This window comes from Podarcis raffonei, chromosome 9, assembly GCF_027172205.1.
Source record: "Podarcis raffonei isolate rPodRaf1 chromosome 9, rPodRaf1.pri, whole genome shotgun sequence".
In the NCBI taxonomy this organism is placed as follows: domain Eukaryota; kingdom Metazoa; phylum Chordata; class Lepidosauria; order Squamata; family Lacertidae; genus Podarcis; species Podarcis raffonei.
In genome coordinates, this window is record NC_070610.1 from 34457853 (window position 1) to 34479717 (window position 21865).

Genomic DNA, 21865 nt, shown 5'->3' on the forward strand with positions numbered 1-21865 from the left:
AAGACTTTTAAATCATGCATTTGCCCATGCAAGAATTAAACTCATTGAGTGTTGTCTGTTTGGGGTGGGGTGGCTAACTCTAAAAGTTGTAGCAATAAGGTTGGGAATACAAATAAAATTGAAAGTAGATTCCACTGAAGCTAATAAGTTTAGAAAGTCACATTTCGGATCAGAGTGCCAAACTGGAAGTTAAATTCAGAATCTCATTTCTTACCTCATTTCATGGCTCTATACTTTGTAAGTGCTAAAACCCCCATCCCTGGCTGAGATGAAGCCTAAGTATGTGTAACAGCATTTGCTTATGTTCATCCCTTGTTTATTTTGCTTTCCCTATTTTCTACCCCAACCATCTGAAAGAGGAACATTCTTTAGCAACTTGTGCCCTGAAGCAGATCATTCTGTTACATGAAGATTAATTCTTCTATATTCACTTCCCATATAACTCTTCTTCCAAAAGCTACTGTGCCAAATGTTGGCTAGCACTTTCTGCTGCAAAACACAGATTCTTTCTGAATAGTTTACTGTCTTATTGTTACTCTAATCTTTCAGTGATGGCTTCAACTCTGCAGGGAAGGAAACCACAATATAAAGGCAGAATGAAACTATTTTCCTTAAGAAACTATCTGGCTTAATCCCAGTGCCAGGATATAAAGGGCAAGCCTGTTTCTTTAATCACAGCTCCAGGGCTGCTGTTTTGAAGTACAGCAAAGTAGAATACTTCTAAAAAAGAAGATCTGATGGGACTTCAAAAAGTTTTCTTCACACATAGCCTTTAAATGCCTGGTGGAAAGGTCTATTAAATATTACTTTTAAAATTTACTAGTGAAGGACTTGAGGACCATAGGAAATTTGAATGCTTATACTAATAGATATGATATTTTAAAAATAAAACTCATTTCATTATGTATCCTAGGCATGTTAAGACCCACTTGTGTTTAATTGGAGATATGCCAATTATATATATAAAGCATTGCAACCTTAGCATGTTTTTCTTTATGCCAGTGGCAAATACCTTGACAAAACCTATTTGGTTAATTTGATGTAGAGTATGCTAGTTTATTTCTTTGCAAAATGCCCGTGCAATGCATAATTATATCAATTTATATGAAAATGCATATGCTACAATAAAAAAACACATATTGCCTTTTGATTTTTTTTAAGCAAACACACTAGTATACTGGGGGGAGTTTAATTAATATGAAACACACAAAACTTATATAATTATTTTTTTTAAATAATCCCTGAACGCCTCTTCTCCCTTCCCAGCTGCTTCTAGGAGAGGCTAATTGCTCAGCTGGACTTGATTGAGGGCGGGGGAGGCTGTATTTTTAATAAAGTGCAGGATACATACACATTTTGGATAACATCTGTGAACACAGATTAAACACCTGGCCCTGGAAATGCAGTGAGTGCACAGTTAATGGGAGTGTGATCACAGAAGCTGAAAACAATAGTCAGAAACATGTGCTCCCCCTTGCCTCTTCCAAGCAGCCCACCAATCCTGGTTAACTTAAATGACAATACTCCAAAATACGGAATGCTCCTTGAAGGTCAGTTTTCTAACCATAGTCTTAAATAACACACATGGTTTAAGATCTTGGTTAGTGAACTGATATTAAAGAACCATTTCCCATTTGGGAATGAACAACAATGAATTGTTGTTTTAGCAGTTTTCAGTGAGTTGAGGAAGAGGCAGCAAATGAAAATGCATGGGCCTAACCTAGAAACTTTAAAGGGTTGTGGTCTAAAAAGTTGTTGCTAGGAAGTGTTGCATTCATGGATCATTTCCCACTCAGGGAACACAAATCATGGTTACTTGTTGAATTAGTTTCCCTTGCTCCACTGTCTCATATTCTATAAAAGAACATTAAGTGATTTAAAAATATGTCAGGGTGGGGAATCCCCTTGAAACTTAATGTGTACACACCATACTTTAAAAGTACATTATTTCCCTCCTCAGGGAATTCTGGACACTGTAGTTTACAGAGCTACAGTTCCCAGCAACCCTTAACAAACTACATTGCCCCAAATTCTTTGAGGGAAAGGATGTGGTTTGAAGGTACAGTAGTACCTCGGGTTAAGTACTTAATTCGTTCCGGAGGTCCGTTCTTAACCTGCAACTGTTCTTAACCTGAAGCACCACTTTAGCTAATGGGGCCTCCTGCTGCTGCTGTGCCGCCGGAGCACGATTTCTGTTCTCTTCCTGAAGCAAAGTTCTTAACCCGAGATACTATTTCTGGGTTAGCGGAGTCTGTAACCTGAAGCGTATGTAACCTGAGGTACCACTGTATAGTGTGTATGGAAAGAGGAGGATAGTAGCCATGTGTGAGGGTAAGACGTAGTAAAACCCTTTCTCACCTTATGCACCTTAGTAAGGCCTTTCTGTGCAACCAGCATCAATACAAGCCCCAGTCCTAGCACAGTAGCATAGTTTGCTTTTGTATGTAATGGATGAGAGAAATTGTCTGGTTGCTACCCCCTTTTAAAAGCCACTTAGATATGTACTGTACTCTAATAGATCAGCCATTAAAATTTTAAACTACCAACTAACAGTTTTAAAAATGCTGCTTCCTCTCCTCCACCCCCTTCTAACCCAGGTGCTGTGCCTTTAAGTGCATAAATAAAAAATTAAGCAGGCTTGCTTGCTGTGTTTCAGCAAAATCAGAACTTGTTGCAACATTAGTTGCTCTTCCTTACTGCTAGAATTTATAGTCTTATAACACAAGATTAACACAAGCAGTGAGGTTGTCTTAGGGGAGTAGAACATTATATCCATGATCATGGGTTTCTTGAGGAATATATGCCATATACGCTATACTCATTCCTTTGTTTGTGACTCACTTGAGCACAATCTAACCATTTTGTTTGTGGAGGGACCCAATACTGTACCAAATGAAAGCAGCACATTCACATTCCACACAGTTCGGAGGAGTTATTCCCTTAAGATCACCACACAGTAAATATGGGGAAATATATTGGAACCTGTAATCAAAAACGTACACTAGACTTTTTTTTTAAAAAAATGCTTTATCAGGCATCTCAGCAGAGGATGGGGAACATGTAGTTGTGTTGTTGTTACAGGTGCCTTTGGAGTATTCCCAACGTTTTTGGATGCTGCCCCTTAGGCCCATCAAATCAAACAGCAGATCAATATAGCTAAATGTGATTCTTGCACATGATGGAAAAAAATACTGCACATACAGCCAGAACATAAATCTACATTTTATCCATTCTGAAATGTAACAGAGGACTGGCAATATTTGATCTTGTCCACGTCCACTAAATAAATGAAAACTAACAAGTAGGTAAGTGTGCGTACCAAAGGCCTCTTCTTTATGTTTAAGGGAGTCTGTCAATCATGGGCAGCTGTAGAAAATTTTCAAGGAGGAGCATAGTAAAACACTGAAAGGTGGGATTAGGGTATTCTGGGGTGGGGGTGGGGAAAGGTGTCTGCAGATTTTTGCTTATTATCTCAGGCTCTACAATCAATAGAAACTTACTCCTTTTAAATAACAATAGTAATGAATTCTGCCAATTATGGTTCAATGAGGAAGGTGCGCGCCTCCTCTTGCTGCCCATCCCACATACACAGAACCGCCCCGAAAGTTACGACGAGGGGCTGTTCTGCTTTTGAGATGTTCAAAAACCATATCCCCACCCCCCCTTGGGGGCTAAAGAGGATCGATGAGGGACAGCCACCGCTGGCCAGACTATGGGACAACAGACTTTTACAGTAAAGGACAGCTGGCTAAGCGACCATGAGGCAGACGGCGTGGAAGCAGCGAAGAGAAGCAGCAACAGGTGGCGAGGGCAATGCGAAAACTTTCAAGTTGCCTCAAGCAAGCAAAGGAGGGGGAAAACCCAAGGCTCGGCAGGAACACGGGAAAGAAGCAAGGCGTGCACCCGTGTTACATCTGCTATAGCAAGAATGGCGAAGAGGGGTGTGAGGTACTTCCTCAAAAGGCAGCAAATCATCTACACGGATGATTTGCAGCCGCTTCCTCACTCCAGCCAGAGCGAGGTTTGCAGAAGACAAAAGTAATTTCTGAGTAAACATGCGATAGATAAAGGCGGCCGGCGAGCCTGGGCACGGTTACTTGGGCGTCCAAGGTCCCTCGAAGTCGGACTGAATGGACAACTGAGGACAAGACTTCTCTCCCCGCCCCCACCCGCCCCGCTTTTAAAGGGCAAATGTTGTGCCTCTCTTTAAAGCCAGAGGCTAGTGCAGCTTCCAACAGCTTTACAACAAGGAGCAAAGCACAAACTCATATACGCTCCCGCCCGAGCTGTTTTCCTTCCCTCTCAAACACAGTAAAACTGTTGCCACCCGCAGATGTTTTCCCCCTCCCCCCTATTTCTCTGGAGCTCTTCTTGTTTTTCTCACTTCTTTTCCCTTCCCCCTCCTCCTTTGTATTTTTAAACCACGCGATTTCACCTCCCTCGGACCAATAGCAACTCCTGGTTTATGCCTTGGCCAATGGCAGGGGTTTCTGCGGGTTTTTCCCTCCAGCCCTACCAGCCCTCCAATCGGAGGCGCGCTCTTAATCCCACTCTCTCCACACTCCCTAACCGGTTTCAACGGGTATGAAGCGCAAGCAATCCCCTCCCCCCGCCCTCTTTTCTTCCCGCCCCCTTTCTCGACCGAACACAGCGACTTCTGCTGGCGGCGTCGCATGAGCCCTCAGCCAATCGTCTGCTCGGAAAGGCGCGGGGGCGAGGCTTGACGAGGTTCAAACCAGCCGGGCAGCCAACCGGAGAGCTGAAGGGGCGGGCCCCGCCGCGAGCTTTGCGGGTAAAGTTGCTGTGGCGGGTAGGGCTGTGGAAAACAAGAGGCTATCAAGTGCGTTGGAAACGACCCATTCGACTGCGGCGAAGGAAGGTGATCCGTGCGTTTTCCTTGACCCCCCTCTCTCGACGTCGCCAACGGCCGCTGCTTCTCTTCCTCAGCTCCACCAGGCGAGGGGCTAAGTACCACAAACGTGTAATTTTTACCCCCACCCTTTCTTAGAAAAGCGGGGCTGGGGCGGCTTGAGCTCTGGGGCGCGGCTGGGAAACGGTGACTGGGCTGTTTGGGGCTGACGCGACCTGGGAGCCGTGGGGCAGGCTGAGGGGGCGAAGGCGTCGGGTTTTTTTCGGGCAGGAAAGAGTTTGCGCGAGGGGAGTAATGAATTTCTAGCCTCTCCGAGGCCCGTGAAGAAGCCTCGAGAGAGCGGTTGGTGGGGTTAGGCGCGGAGGAGGGGGGGCGAAGTAGTTTGGGCGGGAAAGTGTCGCCACAGGCCGTGGGGGGGGCGCCAGGGGAGGAAGGCCAGGAATGCGAACCTCATTGTAAGCGACCGCTCTTTCCCTCGTTGCTTACTCGTTAATTTTCCCTCCCTCTTTTTTCCTCCCCCCCCAGCTTTCCCCACCGATCAGGGACCGTTGCCGCAGCCATGGGCAAAGGCGACCCGAACAAGCCCCGGGGCAAGATGTCCTCGTACGCTTATTTCGTGCAAACGTGCCGCGAGGAGCATAAGAAGAAGCACCCGGACACTTCGGTCAACTTTTCCGACTTCTCCAAGAAATGCTCCGAGAAATGGCGGGTAAGCAAGAAGCGGCTCGGCCAGGCCCAGCTAGGGCCCGCCTCGCCTGGCGTTGCTCGGCTAGGCGCCGCCTCCCAGCAAGCTCCCCCTCCCCCTCCCAGCGGCGTTGGCGCGCGTTGCAGTTGCTCGCGCCCGCCCAAGGACTTAAAAGGCGGGAACGGAGCTGGAGTCGGGCCTGCCAGCGGGCCTGCCTGATAAACAGCTTCCCTTCCTCCTCCACCCCCTTGCCGAGCTTTTTTCGGCGGCCGCAGATTCTAGCAGTGCGAAGTTGCAGGAGCGGCTGGGTTTTGTAAGCGGGGATGGAAGGAATAGAGCAAGTTCAAAGTTTACTAGGCTGTTAGCATGTTTTTAAAAAGGCATGGTGAAACCCCGCCTGTAAATTTGTAAGAGTTCTTTGAAATGTTGCAACAATAAAGGCTGCTGTGCATTTTTAAGCTACCTCCAAACCGCGTTTGCCAAATTGTGTCTCCTACTCCCCACGTTAAAATGCTTCACTTTTCATTACAGTACATTACAGAAAACTATTGGATGTTCTGAGTATTTCCATAATACTCTTTGAACTCCTCAGCTCTTCGGGACAAACTTGCAGATTGCCAGGATAGCTTACAAAAGCAAATTTGCTAAAGTTAAGCAGATTGAAAATGGCCACCTACTGGAATGTCTTAATGTTTGCACCTTCTTGCCCGTGCCTCCTTCACATTCTCATTAAACTACAATTAAAAGGAACTGGAATATGTTATGAGGAGGTTCACATACCAACTGTAGGTTTGGCAGTGTAGTTTTACTTAAGCCTTCCCCACTTTAAATCAGCCAGAAATATTAATAAATGTTAGATATGTGTATATTTGTTTCAGGCAGTTTCTGGGGTATTGGAAAAGGAATGTCTTCTGTATGGTCTGTGGGAGGAACAGAATATTATTTTGCCCATTCTTGGACTTGTAATAAATGCTTGTGCTCATCGGTTGTATGAGAATTCTGTAAGTCCCAACTCATTCTTACAACCATTGTTTGGCAGGAATTCATTTTTTTCCTTTCTAGTGTCTGTAGCTAAACAAAAGGCTTTAAAGCAAATCTGGAAAAATAGGAAGTAGCATAGTGGAAAAAACAAATTGGCTTGTTTGGATATGGTGCCTGCCTTATCGTTGACTTCCAGTATATTGTTGCAGTTTTTCTTAACGTACATAATATGTGGACATGTTGCTCTGAGTATTTGGTGGATGGTTGTTGCCAAGGCCCCCAAGCCTTAAATATATGTGGTTTTAACACCCATTTTTCCCCTCCCTACAGACAATGTCAGCAAAAGAAAAGGGCAAGTTTGAAGACATGGCAAAGGGTGACAAAGTTCGCTATGATAGGGAGATGAAAAGTTATATTCCTCCTAAAGGGGAGAAGAAGAAGAAGAAGGACCCCAACGCCCCCAAAAGACCACCGTAAGTTTATCAAAGATATGATTTTTTTGGTCTGCATGTAAGTTAATTTCAAAATGAGTGGAACATTTCTATCATCCCCTTAATCTGAAATCATGCCAAGTTGTCTGACACAGTGTCCTTGTTCATCCTGTAGATCTGCTTTCTTCCTGTTTTGTTCTGAGCATCGCCCAAAGATAAAAAGCGACCACCCAGGTTTGTCTATTGGTGATACAGCAAAGAAACTAGGCGAAATGTGGTCTGAGCAAACAGCAAAAGACAAACAGCCCTTTGAGCAGAAGGCAGCAAAACTAAAGGAGAAGTATGAGAAGGTAATGTGTTCCTTTTAGTTTTCTGTTAATCATGTGCATTATGGTTTTACTATTTGGGACCTTGAATTGCCAACTGAAAATTAGTGTTGATTATTTGGCAAAAGTTAATGTTGGTACAGTAATGACCTAGAAAATAGCCTGAGGGTACAGTTTCTACTGGTGAGTCTAAATGGTACTGGCCCTGAGAACATTACTAGAAGACCACCTAAGGAACAGCTCCCTTGGCGGAAAACTATGCAAAAGTAACTGGTTTCAGTAAAAAGCAAAAGTCTTCCAGTAGCATCGCTTGCTGTTTTTAAGGTTCATAGTCTTACATTATATGTTGTTAAGGGGACATGGCAGCAAGGATGATTGCCATGGGGAGAGTGATAGATGCTGTGAGCATGTTTTGAAAGTGTCGGGAAGCAACCCAAAGAACAAATGGGAAGAAATCCCAATTTATCTTTCTGAAGATGTGTTTTTTCAAACTAAATTTTGCATTGCTGTTGCAGGATGTTGCAGCATATCGTGCCAAGGGGAAGGGTGATGCAGGAAAGAAAGGTCCAGGTAGGCCAGCAGGCTCCAAGAAGAAAGTAGAACCTGAAGAAGATGATGAGGAAGAAGACGAAGAAGAGGAGGAAGATGAGGAGGAGGAGGAAGACGAAGACGAAGAGTGAAGTTATAAAGCTGCTGTAAAGATTTTGTGCTCAAAAGTCAATGATTTTGCTAAGAATGTGAAGTCGAGTGCAGCTCATTGTTAGCTTCAGTATAAAAACTGTACAGAATTGTGTATAGGTAATGTGATTGTAGGGAGACCTGTATTCTAATGTAAGTAGTAGCTGAATGCCACTACTGTTAGATTTTTAAAAGCTGATATTGTCAAATGTTCAGGCATATTTAATGGTTCTTTGGATTCAGTGACAGCTTGATTTTGAGCAGAGTTAAAAAAAATGGTAGTAAAATTGGTAGTCAACCTTGTCTTGCATACTATTGCATTGTATTACTTTTTTAACAATTTTGTAATAAAATGATGTACATTATTCTTGTTACTATACTGTAGTGTTAATTTGCTTAAACAGTTGGAAATTATAGTATATGCCTGTGGTAATGTCATGAAGGGTAAGGTAACCTTAAAGCAGCCTTCTCTCAATTGGTACGCTCAAAAATTTTTGAGCTGCAACTCATTTTCCTTGACAGTTTACTCTTTCTGGATTTAAGGACATTTGTCCAGAACATTAATAAGGCATGAGGTTGGAGAAGGCTGACTTAGAGAAGCCATGTTAGACTTAATTCATGTTGCAACTTTTGAGACTGGAGTAATTACAAGCAACTTTCACATAAAGCAGAAGTGGGCAACCTGTGGCCCTTCATATGTTCAACAGCAACTCCCTTCCCTGGCTATGCTGATGGTAGTTATTCAGGAACAAGTGGAGGGCCAGAGGTTCCCCACTCCCAGTTGTACAGCATTGCACATGTTCCTCTGCGTAACTAGGACTGTGTATCACATGCCTCTTAAAGTACTCTGAAGTGGGGCTTGTAGTATGAAAAATCTTGTGTAAGTTCAGACCTAAAAAGTCTGTAGGAGAAAATTAAAATGTCAAATTTGGCCACATTAGAGATGAGTTGATTTATTGTGCAGCAATGGCATGATACAGCCATGGGTTGGTTTTGGATGTTTGATTTGAGGTTAGTGTGGCACATGTAGAAGGTAAGGAATAGCCACTTTACTCCCTAAGCTTCTCCCTTTATACTACAGGCTTAATGGGGGCTAGCATTACGTGCACCTTTTTGAAAATGTGCTTGGAAATATGCTGCACTGAGTTCTGTGTTGGCGGCTTCCCATTTTAAGTTACAAATACTGCTTGTGTGTCCATAGTTGTATAAGGAAACACTTAATTCCTATAAATCAGATACATGGCCTTCCTTTTGACAAAGTTGTCCAGAAATACTGTATTCCATGATTAGTCTTCCAAAAATTAATTTTTTACCGGAAGCTTTGGGGGGATGTTGGGAGATTAAAACTGGCTTATTGTGGCTAGGGGACCCCTCAATATAGTGCAGTACAGGAGCCATTACTGCATTCTTGCTTGTAGACAAGCTTTCATAGGTAGTGGTGTAAAGACTACATGATTCTAGACTAGGATTGGGGAACTTCAGGCCTGGGATTTAAATGGCCTCCAGATTCCAAGTCATGCTGCTTCGTTATCTGCTCCATGCCCTCGAGTGCTTCTGCATGACTGGAATCAGTCAGTGAACAGGGATCCTGAACTGCAGTAATACTTAGTTTGCTTGGAGACACTCTTGTGGCTGGGAAGTAAGAGTTTCTGTACAAAACTCACTTTCCTCCAGCCAAACATGCAGCCCCTATAAGGTTGCCTACCAAAGGGATAGGACAGTTGAAAAGGTTTCCTGTCCCTGTGCAAAACTAGTTGGCACTGATGTTACATCAGATCTTTTAAATGAAAAATGTAACTATTTGGCTGATTTATTGCCTTCAAGACTACTACATTAATACATTTTCATAGCTTGCTAATGATGCAAAGTTACTGGTTCATGTCTTGGAAACTGTTTTCCTAGTTTTAACTTAAGAATATTGTTTTGTAGTAGCTAGACCTTGTATTCTGTAGGTCCTCAATACAGAGCCTGGGCCCTCGTTACTGCATTGACACAGTAGATACAAAGCATCCATTAAAGGTTCTGGCAGTGAATAGTGCTGGCAATATTATCTCTAGGCCTTGGGTCATGCTACTGGTATGGCTGTTTTACATGCCACTTCAAAAGTTCAATGGTCATGCCATAGCATTTAAGTGATCTTCAGCATACACTCTTACATAAGATCTGCTCTTTGCACAAAGCTGTATGAGGTGGTAAGATTGAATTTGAGATTATAGGTGAAGGTGTGCCATACTTCGATGCTTTATTGAAAGTTCAGAACAAAAGAACTAGTTTCCTGCTCTGCTAGCTACTACTTGTTGAGAGTGATGTGTCAACTAGAGCACTCAAAAATGTGATCCCCACATACAATTTAAATCTGTCATTCTACTACAGGATTTTACAACTTGCATCAAATCTTGTGCACAGCATAGCTGCTCAAGGGTATCTGATCTGACCTGCTGGACTTACAGTGTTACTGTGTCTTCATACCTTAAATTTTGGAAGAGGAAGAGTGTGCATCCTAAAAGTTGGCAAGTTGCCTCATGACACTGGTATGCTTTTGAACTGCTAGGTTGGCAGAAGAATGGCACCATAAACCTTGCCACGTCACTTAAGAGAAATCATGCTATATGCTTTTGTAGGTCAACATCTTCATTGCAGCATCCTTTTTTCCAGGAATTTCTTCATGCAGCTAACTGTACTTGAGCCTATAAGGTGGACCAATATGCGGTATTTATTATCTATTGCCTACAAGATAAGCAGAGCAATCCTAACCCTTGATCTGTAGTAGCATAAGGGGTTAGAAAGTGGCGGTAGTATCTCGCTGCCTAATTCTGTTGAGCTCATCTAGGCTTTGAGGCCACCACTGCACCTATCAAAGACAGAGGTGGGTAGAAGCTACTAACAATGGTATTCCCACCAGTGGAAAGCCCTGGAATGGGGCATTTTGTGTATGGAATTGGACCATTCAAGGATCCACTGGATGCTAATCTGATTCAGCTCCGCTGAAGCTGGCACACAGGAACCCAATTTCTTTATTACTTCCCAGCCTGCCACACTCAGCACAAAAACCAGACCTGCAGGTGCTGCTGTGGTTCTGGCTTTGTTTAGTCTCACTGCTCTTCTAGTTGAGAGTAAGGATTGCTTACTTATGTTAGGGAACAAGCAAGAAAAATGAAAGGATTCTATTTAACAATTACGTACGCACTACATACGTACACTCTAAAGGCGTTTTGATTCAATAGGAACATGATTAAAAAAATAAGTTTTTGGTGCAAATATATAATAAACCCACAAGTTAAAATTTATTTTCTTCACCTAAAAAACAAGCAACCCAGAATTAAGATATACACAAGATACCCAAGTTTCATCCCTATTAAAACTTTTGAAGATTTATACAGTCTTTACAGAAACATACAGTGTATCAAAATCTGCATAAATCAAATTTATAAAATGTGTAGAAATGCATAGTGATCAACTTACAAAGCAAGGATATGGAATCTACTTTTCAAAAAGCAGGTTACAGTAGGAAAAGTCATTAGGAGTAACAGCTTATGTTGTTTTGTAAGATTTGGAGTTTAAAAATACAGATCCATATTCACATACAGTATTGGATTTTAATGTAATTGCACGCAATACCCATTTGATACACATACGCACCTGCACAATCGATGTGCAATCTTTCATTTATGCATAGTAATGTGATTAAATTAACCTCTGTCCAACAAAGAAAATGAAAATTTGTTTTCATACATACAAACAATAAAATGTACCCACACCCTTATTATCCTTTTTATTTCTTCCTCCGTTTTCTAATTTAATTATTCACACCTTTCAGAGGAGGCCCAAAAGATAAACACCAAAGAAATAATTAAAGATTCCAAACTATATGTAGCAGGCCTTTGTTAAGGCCAGAATTTTGGGTTCACTAAATGTTATAACACAACACTAAGCTACACCTAAACTAAGATTTGGCCTTGTAACTGAAGCATCTCCATTGCTCACTTTTAGGAGTTGCTTGAGTGAAGATCAAGGAGTTAATACTATGGGAATTTAATCAAATCACCGAGTTTAATTTTGAGCTAAAAATCCTGCAGAGTCACATGCATACGAACCTAGATGATTTCAGTAGAATTCAGGTGTGCATAACTGTACAGCAGGGGCCAGAAACGAATACCAAACCTCTTAGTATCTCTGCCTTTGAATTGGATTAAATATTGAAGCAGGTATCATTTATTATCTCTTCCCCCCGCCATGTTTAGGGTAATATTCAGCACAAATGTTTTTAGAAACTTTCCCTTAGTTTTTATCTTTTCATTATCTTTATTTTCCATTTTCTGTTCATGCCATGGCGTCATTGTATAATTTGGAGTCATAACACAATCCTGAGGTTTAAACATTCTAAATCTTTGGAGGAAGGAAGAGAGCCTTTGAATTCACCTTCAATTCCCATTTGCTCATTTCTAATCTATATATGGATCTTTAGCTAGTTGACAATATCCCTTTACATGCAGAGTGCTTGTAAAATAATTTTGATTTTTTTTTTAATCCAGTTCTTCTGAGATTCCCATTTATCACAAGGAAAGTGAATTGGATCAATTTTACTGTTCTACATTGTGCAGATGTACACATATTTCAATTTTGACATATACAGAAGTTTCGTAAGGCATGATACAGCAGGGAAGTTAGTGCTTGAATTTTTTTAGTTGCAATTTGGAGTGCTCACTTCCACTGAATGCATCACTTAGTGCTAAATTTCAGTTTCAGCTATATACTGTAACACAGAAGATGTAAGCTGCTTCAATGCTATTTTACACAAGTGGCTCATGGATTTAAGTGCTACTAAGTATATATTAACTACAGCCTTCTTTCCAAAGGTTCCAGTGAAGCTTTAGCATCACTATTTCAGGTTCCTCTCACAGTATCCCTGTTATGACTTGTGTCTCAATTTGTTGCCCTTAACCATATGAAATAAGGAGCGTTATTGTAAATTTGGCAATATCTTAAACCACAAGAGCTTTACCAACTCATCCCTATTTTAAAAAGGAGACACTTCGACTAACTTGTTCTATGATGATTTTTCTTCTTCTTGTGAACTACAGAGGAAAAATTAAAGAGGCACTAAATACATTGAAAATTCACCTTTCAAAAAAGCAGCATGACTGTGAAAGAAGGCCACCCTGGCTAAAAAAACCTGTGGCAGTGCTTGGTAAGATGTAAAATCAAAACAACGTACAACAGGTTGATAATCACCACGTTATAGCAAAGTCTGGTTACTCCAACCTTTTTCAAGTGTGAGTGTTTAAAAAAATAAAAACTGCCTGCAGACCCCTGAGTGTAATCCCAAAGACAACAACATGCTTGGATCCAATCCCCCTGCCTGTGTGCAAGTGGATGGCACTTATGCACACATGGAAAGCTGCCAATTCGCAGCCCTTTATGCCACTCAAAAAGCCATTCCAGATGTTCCTCCAGCCACCAGGAGGGGCTTTTGGGGTGGAGGCTGTCACCAGAAGATGGTGCAGAAAAGCACCCTTTGCATGAGTGCAAACAACTTCCCGCTACTTCAGATCCAAGTTTTTAGCTTTGCTCCTAGTAAAAGAGAAACAAAGTCAAAAGCACATTCAGTTATTAACTAACGCACCATAAAACAAAAACATCCTAAAAACGAAACAAAAGAGAGATGTAAACATCTATTAAAGTTTAAGGTAAGAGCAGTTTTTGTAAACATCAACTGCAAGTTGATAAATCTATCACTGTCCATCTACGTCCTTCATCTAGATCAAGAGGTTCCAGGCTCGCAGCTGTACGAAGTTAATAGTTGCAGCAGTTTTCAGGCTATCTTCAGTCCTATATGAATTCAACTTGTCATAGGTAGGTCTGGGCTTATTTTGTCTACACATTAAGGATATTGTTCATTTCCCATTTTTGTGTTGCTTTATTTGAGTCGCACTCTGAAATAAACACTTGGTGTAGAACTTCTGAACGGTCCAAACATTTTCCTGAAGGGATATGGGTAAATCTATGTAGATTCTGCAAAACAAGAAGCAAGCAAAAAGCTGTTACTTCCCAAGAACAATCTGCCAATTCTTAAAAGTTGTCCAAGTTCTACTGAAACTACCGTTCTTATCAGTTGCTGTATGGTTTGCCTTGAAAATGATTAATACATTTTATTTATTTATATATGAACAAAGTTACCACAGATACCCTAATCATCTAATGTGTTGATAGCTACATTATCTGAATAATATAACGGGTTTCAGATAATGCAGATATCAACGCATTAGATGATTAGGGTATCTGTGGTAACCTTGCTCATATATAACTAAGGGTTTAAATTTCTGAGCAGGGGGTGTGAGGGGGAGAGAGGAAGGGTCAAAACAGTTTCTGAAGCCACAGCGTCTGGGATAGGTCACGGCTATCAACTGCTCAAAAGGCATGGGCTGGTGATCTCTCCCATCCCCTCAAATTTCACATAATTCGACCACAGACCCTAGGGCTTGCCGATCAGAAGGTCGGCGGTTCGAATCCCCACAACAGGGTGAGTTCCCGTTGTTCAGTCCCTGCTTCTGCCCACCTAGCAGTTCAAAAGCACAAAGTGCAAGTAGATAAATAGGTACGCTCCGGCGGGAAGGTAAACGGTGTTTCCATGCACTGCTCTGGTTCGCCAGAAGTGGCTTAGTCATGCTGGCCATATGACCCGGAAGCTGTACACCGGCTCCCTCGGCCAATAAAGCGAGATGAGCACTGCAACCCCAGAGTCATCCACGACTGGACCTAATGGTCAGGGGTCCCTTTACCTTTTATTAGATGTTACGAAATGTATTTACAAAGGGAAGGTGGTGGTGGTGGGCAGAGAACATCAACATTCTCTTTTCCTGGTACCTTTCCCCTATGTACTGTAGGCCATCAGTTACTCCAATATTCTTTCCTGTACCCTTCTTTGCTCCCCTGCCCCAGTCATGTCTCAGACAATATATCAACCACTCTTACCTACTATCATTTTAACGCCCCCTCTGTATTCCAGTTTAGCAATTTTTCTTTTTCTTGTGCCCCTTCATTCTCTTCCTGCCCAGACCCTATTAACATGCTTTCCCTTACCCCCATCCTTCTATATATTAAGGATCAAGTCTCTCCGGAAACTAAACTCATAGCTGAGACAGTGTGAATCTTGACTCCCAACCTGAGGTGAGGGTGGAAGAGCTGTTTTCATTCAGCTGGGAAGGAAATCCACCTGATCGTGCTCAGAGAGATTCTGTTCATTAATTGCTAGACGTCAATTAAGTTCTGTATATACTCCCTGGCTAGTCTATCTCGATGTATTGGTTTTCTGGCAGAAGAGAAGATGAGAACGTCCCAACAAAGAGGTAAGATATATTATCTCATCTGTGCACTTAAGTTTCCATCTTTTGTGTCCTCCAATATGGCTCCTATGTTTACAATAAAATAAACTTTGCACTGTTGCTTGAGCTGGATACTCTTGAAAGAAAAACTTTGCCAGATATCCCCAAATCTTATTTCTCCATCATTGAAAGCAACAAAAGTAATTAAGATTCTTCAGTACACAGATCACTCACAAGAGAAGATGAAAATTCATATCACTGATTAGATACCTTGAAGTACTGCCACTCCTTGTATTCATTTAGATTGCAGTGTGTAATCATAACTTTGGTGCCATCAGGTCCTTTACTCAAGCACTGGTCATACTGCATGAGCTGGTTGGCTTCATTAATTCTGAACAACTAATAGGAAAAAAATATAACATTAAAAACCACTATATATTTTATACCAGTAACTGCTGAAACGCTAAAGTAATAACTGACATGTTAAAAATGATACTGCTCAGAAGCAATATTACAATTATTCAATATACTTGTCTTTTGCTTTTTAGAAGTATACTGAAGGCAAGAGACTTTTACAGACAAGCACAGTACATTGTCTGCTCAGAAGTAAGTCCCAGCATGACCTAAGGATACACAAGGTCCATCACAATGCTCTGTCATGTGGTCAGGCTTATCAGTGATTGAGGTATTGCTTACATCTGCAGGTAAGTGGGTCCAATGTTGCTTTCTTGATTTGGAAACAGTAAGCTGTGCAACTGGAAGGAGCTAAAATTTGCTGAGCACCAATAATCGTAACATTTTTACTGTGTTTAACAAAACTAATATATGGCGTGCTCTGGTCCATGGGGTCACGAAGAGTCGGACACGACTAAACAACAACAACATTTCCCTTGATTGTAATAAAGCCTCTTAGCGGTTTACAATACGTTTTGGATTGGTCAGACAACATGGAACTGTGAGCAAATGTTAGGGCCAAAAGGGGAAAATGGCATTGTTCATCAGAAGCCAGATTTGCTCACATGTCTTCTGATTTAAACATCAGCATCCCAAACACTGGCCTTCAATACCAGTAATGAGTTGAATGAATCACAGAGGTCAGGGCTACTGGTCTGAATCCCAACAGCACTCATCAGCTATGGTATGAAGTGATGGTAGAAGAAGAAGAAAGGAGTTGTATGTTGCTGAAACTCCCATCATGAAAGGCTGACTATGGGGATGCATTCATGCTTAGCTGATAGGAGGCTCCCATGAGCTGGAAAGGAGAGGAAGCAATTTTCAGCAATTCTCTCTTCCCAAAGCAGCACCCTGCTAAATTGGCTCTAGAGAGTTAGAGGTCTCTCTGGAGCAGATTTAGAGATGTCACAAGGAGGCTACAGGGGGAAATGCTGAAAAATTGCTTTCGTTCTCATTCTGCCAATGGAAATTTTTCACTGTTAGCTGAGTGACACTGATTGGAAATACGCTTGCGCTAGACTCTCATATTTGTATACCCCTTGGGGATTTTAAAATATTAAGCTGTCTAGAAATGCTTTTAAATAAAATGAATAAATCTTATGAATATAGATTTGGACTTTGCCTAGCAAATATGGAGCCCCTAATTCCCCATGCAGATTTTCAGAAGGTACAAGGGAAACATAGAAATAAGCTCAAATAGTATCTAAATTTGAGCCATCAACAATGCTTTTGTGATCCACAACAGTTCCCTATGTAAGACAATTAAAAATAATGGTTATTATTTAATTTCTATCCTGTCCTTCCTCCCTAAGGAACCCAGGGTGGTTCAGTAATATGATTTATAATTTTATTGTGATAATGTAGTAGTGGACTTCACACACATGACAGCTCCCAGTGTGCGCTCTCTCTCTCTCTCTCTCTCTCTCTCTCTGTGTGTGTGTGTGTGTGTGTGTAAAGTTGTGCTTCAACTAATTTAGTACTGTTTACAGCGATGGAAAATCCACAGGCAAAAAGTTTAATCTTTTGGCATTCCTTTTGGCACTCCAAAGATCTTGCTTTGAGACTACTTACTTGATTTCCTCCCATTCTGTGACATGGTCCAAGTTCCACAAAGCCCCCATTGGAATGTCCCATGCTGTCTATGCAGTAAGCAGTTTCAAAGCCTCTGATCTGAAACACATGTATAATTTATATTGTAGCTAAATATTTCAAAATAAAATTAGGAAGCTAATAACTTGCTTATGAAAAAAAGTATTATGTAGTTGTACAGAGATTTCTGAAATGACACACACAGCTCACCAAAGACCTCAGCATAATGTGCTGGAGTCAAAATACTGATAACTATTAGAAGGAAAAAAATCTGCTATACCAATGGATGTTATGGGCACCCTTTTGGTATACTATACAAAAAGGTACAGCAGAACTGGAGCTTGGGGTACATAGCCTTCCTATAAGTAAATACAGTTAGCAAGGAGAGTTCAGTGGATTGTATTCCACATAAAGCTAAATCTTTCAGTTGTCTCTGCAAGGAGTTCTCCTTGTATGGAGGTACCTCTCCCTCCACTGCATATTCCCTAACACTGTTACGGGAGTCTCACCCAATCTTTGGAGCAGATTTGGGTATGGTGCAGTGTGCACATCGGGGGGGGGGCGGGGAAGAGGGGGAGAAAATCAGCAGCGCTAGAAGCTGGCACACATGCCAGAGCAAGGAAAATGAGTTCTCCCTGCTCTGCCGAGTGAATGAGGAGATAACGAATCTTTCAAGTGAGTCAATAGCAGATTAGCACATAGGAAGTCACAACACTGAGAAAAATAATCAAGTAGGAGCTGGATTCTTCTCTCTCTTTCCATCTTCATGCTAGCAATTTAAACAGTGTCACTTTTTTTTTTTTTTTGCATTCTTGCAACTTTTTATCTTCTCTGTGTCCACTGTTCACATTTAACCCAGTCAACTTCGAGTTAAATGTACATATGTACTAATATTTTTTTTTGCCAATTCCTATATCAAAATCTGGACTGATTTCACATCAACTTATTGTTTTGTTCTTAAGCCCTGGGACTCTTAAGTAATTCATGCAGATCTAAACTAAACAGCTTTAGAGTTTGAATGTGCTGGTTCCTTCCCTGCATATAGCTACAAAGAGATTCCTATCCCCCTTGTTTTTCCAGCACACACTAGTCCTTCCTATAATTAATTCTGGACTGGAAGAACAAGGGGAATAGGACTCTTTGTGGCTGCTGTAGCTCAGGACACCTGAAATAATGACTTGTATCAAGGAATGGATCTGCAAAAACACTGTACTTACCTCTCCCCACTCCAGATTTTTAGGTGGTAAAGGATAGTGAGAAGTTATATCATAAGCTATTTCTTCCATAAACCACTTAAAACTTTTGCACTTGTGATCTTCACGAAATTTCTTCAGGTCAGATATATCACCATATGCTAGTGCTTTTGTCTCAGGACGACTAGCATAGAAGTAATCTTTGTATTCATCCCACCAGACCTCCACAACTCGGACGTAGTTCTGTGGGAAAAAATATACTGAATTCATTTTACAATAACCCAAACAAGAGTTCACCAGAGCATGGGTAATTGTGGCTAGGCTTTCTCTTTATCACTTTATGTGCGCACATACTTCATTTGTGGGTAAATCTTTTGATAACACACTGTAGTTTCATTTTCCAGAACGTTAAAGGAAAATTCTTATACAGCATTCATATTTATATCAACTTTAATTGAACAAAATGCTGGTATTATGTGTGTGCTTTTCTATATTTAAAAAATAAAGACACCTTCAGGAATACAGGTATAATTTAAAAGCTCCCAAATTTAGTAATAAAATAAAATGTTGCTCTTTTTGGTTAGGAGGTGAAGAACACTGAGCAGCCCTCAACATGGTTATCCAGTTATGAAACCATGGGATTAGTGAGTGGCTCTACAGATACACAAATGCGCGCGCGCACACACACGATTAACTTAGGTGTGTGGTTTTTTTAAATCAAATTACATTTTTTCATTCAGTTAGAATAAAACTCATCATCTGGGGAAGAGAAAAAGGTATAGATTTGAATGTGTCTAAGATTTTTAATTTACTAGTCAAATGCTAAAGACATAAAACTTCACCTTTAAAGTAGGAGATGATCCAACATATGCTGGAGGTGGATTCCCTTGCCATCCCTGGAGACGATAAATATGTCCAACACGAGAACAAGGCACAAACAGAAGCCTCCCTCCACATTGCCAAATCTGCAGGTTTTTATTTGTTGAAAGAGATGAGAACGAGAGAGTTACACATTCACAAATTTCAAAATCTCATAAAACACCTGTAAACATTAAATTACAGTACTAGCTATTATTATTTTTCAAAGCTTTCAGCATCATTGCAAGATGTCAATAACCACCACCACCACAGTCCTTTAGTATTAGGAGCCCTTACATATCATTTGAAAGAAAAAATGGCAAATAATTAGTGCACACCACTGACAAGTAGTCACAATTGCCTAATTTCTTAACTGGATTGCATTCAATTTAGAAGTTATATCCGCAGATAATATTAGGAACTAATTTCATTTAATATTACATGTCATTTTAGGGTGCCCATTAAGTTTTAAATTGAAATATTAAATAACTCGCTTCAACACCTTGAGCAATTTTAACCACTTTTTCAGAATTTGTTGGTGGTGTTTGTAAATCCCTTAAACTGCAGTTAGCTCAGCTATCGTTTGTATGATTTCAAACCTTCTTTCTCTATTAGGAGGCATTAAACAAAACATTTTGCTTTGCTGCATAGAACTTGATATTATTCTGGATTATTTAACAAAGCAGAACAGAAGCAGTTTGGCCGATGGGGCAGAGCTCCTATGCTGGCTTCCCAGCAGGTGAACTGCTTTCTGGGAGGGAGAAGTGAGATGGCAGGGAGGTTGGCCAATCTCCCTGCCACCTGGCCACTCTCCCTTCCAGTAAACAACAATGACCCATCTACCAAGAAGCTAGTGGTAGCTGCTCTATCCCACCCAGTAAGTCACATCTGGAACAGACACAGGTCTAAGATTTCCAATATATTTATGAAGATCTTCCTTCTATGCATGTTTGCTCAGAAGCAGGTCCTACTATGTACAGTGGTGCTTAGCCCCTAGGAATTGTGTTATACTATCAATGTCATTTCAACAAAGCTGAAATGTTGCAACTTTCAAAGCAAACATGTCCAAACCTGAAGCTCTCTCATCTAATCTTCAGAGGCTATCCATGCTACAAAATAATTCAACCCAATTTTGCTCTAGCCTCAGAATTACAAGCAAAACTGGGCTACGTGAATAAGGTGCCAGTGACTAAAACCTACACCCTAATTGATCTATAAAATCAGGTCTCAGACTTTACTTTAGCAACCACTAAGTCAACAGATAATGTGCCAAAATGTGAGGCAGATGTGTCCTCTAGTGGTTTTGAGTCTTTGGTTCAGAGGAGGCAAGAATTTGGCAGCATTATGGCCTTGCTGAGGAAGGTACATCTGAGAATGAAGAGCCCCACAGAAAACAAGGTGTAGGCCCAACAGTTTCAAAAGCAATAAACATAATAAGTGCAGCAAGACATAGTTGTCTGTATGGCACTAATCAGGAGTTGGCTGATGGAAAACAAGGAAAGTATTGCTGTCCCTGGGCCAAACAAAAAAACTCGTAAGAACTGAACTGACTGATGGTCACATATTTACTTGAAATATGATAGTTATCAACTCTTGTTATGGTTGCTTACCTTGTAAGATATTTCAAAGTTTTCACCGCCCCAGATTTGTAGACCTGGATCATAGAGACCCAACTCAAAAAAGAAATCACGTTCGATGGCAAACAATCCACCAGCCATTGCAGGTGACCTAGGAATGAGAAGAGGAACTAACAGTTTGTATGCCATGGGCCAGAAGGAATCCCTTTTATATATGTAGGAATCAACTGACAATTGTTTTTGATAGGTAGAAATTATAAAGCTTTAATGGTATTCAATAAAAAGTTTATAGCAATTGTTTGAACTCCAAAGTTCCGATAACAGGCTAAATCGTTTTGGAATCCTAGGTACCAGGTAAGGTACAGACTAAATGTTGGTATGATTTAGTCCCAACACTTGTTGTTTTTAATGTATAAGCAGTCACAGAGGCTGTGATCCAGAATGGAAAAAAAGAACTGGGCTGGAGGCTTGCTTTCTCCATGACCTGTTTTCCTTTAAATATCATAAAACAGTCATAAAAACACTCCTAGTCTTTTTGCAGTTGTAGAGAAATGGTTCATAATATGCCAAGAGTTTGTGTTAAGTTCAGAACAGCTGAAAGGTCAAAACCAAACCAAATGGACACTATCAGAACTGTAAGCAGTTAACCAACGTCTCAGAACAAAGTGTTAAGATGCTGGGCTATATTTTCTTTCAGTATAAACAAAATTCAATTCATTATTAAAAATATTTAGATTAATCCAAACCCATGTATGCTAAACTGAGCAAAACAGAGGAAAGATGGGATACAAATATGAACAATGACAATTTTTCTTTATGTACTATTTTAGGTCTTTAAAACATTCAGCATGTTCTGGTTCAGTTGGCCATTATCAACCAAACCCATTTTTTCTTTCTACAA

At 40.9% G+C, this 21865-nt stretch overlaps 2 protein-coding genes across 4 annotated transcripts in view; one reads left to right on the forward strand and one right to left on the reverse strand.

The window, feature by feature from the left end:
• Window positions 1-4810: 4810 nt before the first annotated feature.
• HMGB2 (high mobility group box 2) lies at window positions 4811-8336 on the forward strand. 2 transcript variants are annotated; one of them, XM_053402745.1, is made up of 5 exons: window positions 4811-4981; window positions 5396-5579; window positions 6867-7009; window positions 7143-7317; window positions 7809-8336. In XM_053402745.1, exons 2-5 carry the CDS (start codon window positions 5430-5432, stop codon window positions 7971-7973), a joined length of 633 nt encoding a protein of 210 aa, XP_053258720.1. In that variant the 5' UTR covers window positions 4811-4981; window positions 5396-5429; the 3' UTR covers window positions 7974-8336. The 2 variants fall into 2 exon arrangements, with proteins under 2 accessions (XP_053258720.1, XP_053258721.1); XM_053402746.1 differs by having other exon boundaries at window positions 4811-4956.
• Window positions 8337-11231: 2895 nt separating this feature from the next.
• Window positions 11232-21865, reverse strand: part of GALNT7 (polypeptide N-acetylgalactosaminyltransferase 7) — a 44704-nt gene continuing 34070 nt past the window's right edge. For both annotated transcript variants that reach the window (XM_053402744.1, XM_053402743.1), the window contains exons 7-12: window positions 20998-21115; window positions 19372-19494; window positions 18554-18772; window positions 17319-17417; window positions 15564-15692; window positions 11232-13983 (exon numbers count right to left, since the gene is read on the reverse strand). In XM_053402744.1, coding sequence (XP_053258719.1) covers window positions 13846-13983; window positions 15564-15692; window positions 17319-17417; window positions 18554-18772; window positions 19372-19494; window positions 20998-21115 — 826 coding nt within the window. In that variant the 3' untranslated portion in view covers window positions 11232-13845. The remainder of the gene's footprint in view (window positions 13984-15563; window positions 15693-17318; window positions 17418-18553; window positions 18773-19371; window positions 19495-20997; window positions 21116-21865) is intronic.

Coding starts and splice junctions, on each gene's coding strand:
- HMGB2 (XM_053402745.1), top strand. CDS start 5,430: ATGGGCAAAGGCGACCCGAACAAGCCCCGGGGCAAGATGTCCTCGTAC. Junction 7,010..7,142: donor AACGCCCCCAAAAGACCACC/GTAAGTTTATCA, acceptor TTCATCCTGTAG/ATCTGCTTTCTTCCTGTTTT. Junction 7,318..7,808: donor TAAAGGAGAAGTATGAGAAG/GTAATGTGTTCC, acceptor TTGCTGTTGCAG/GATGTTGCAGCATATCGTGC.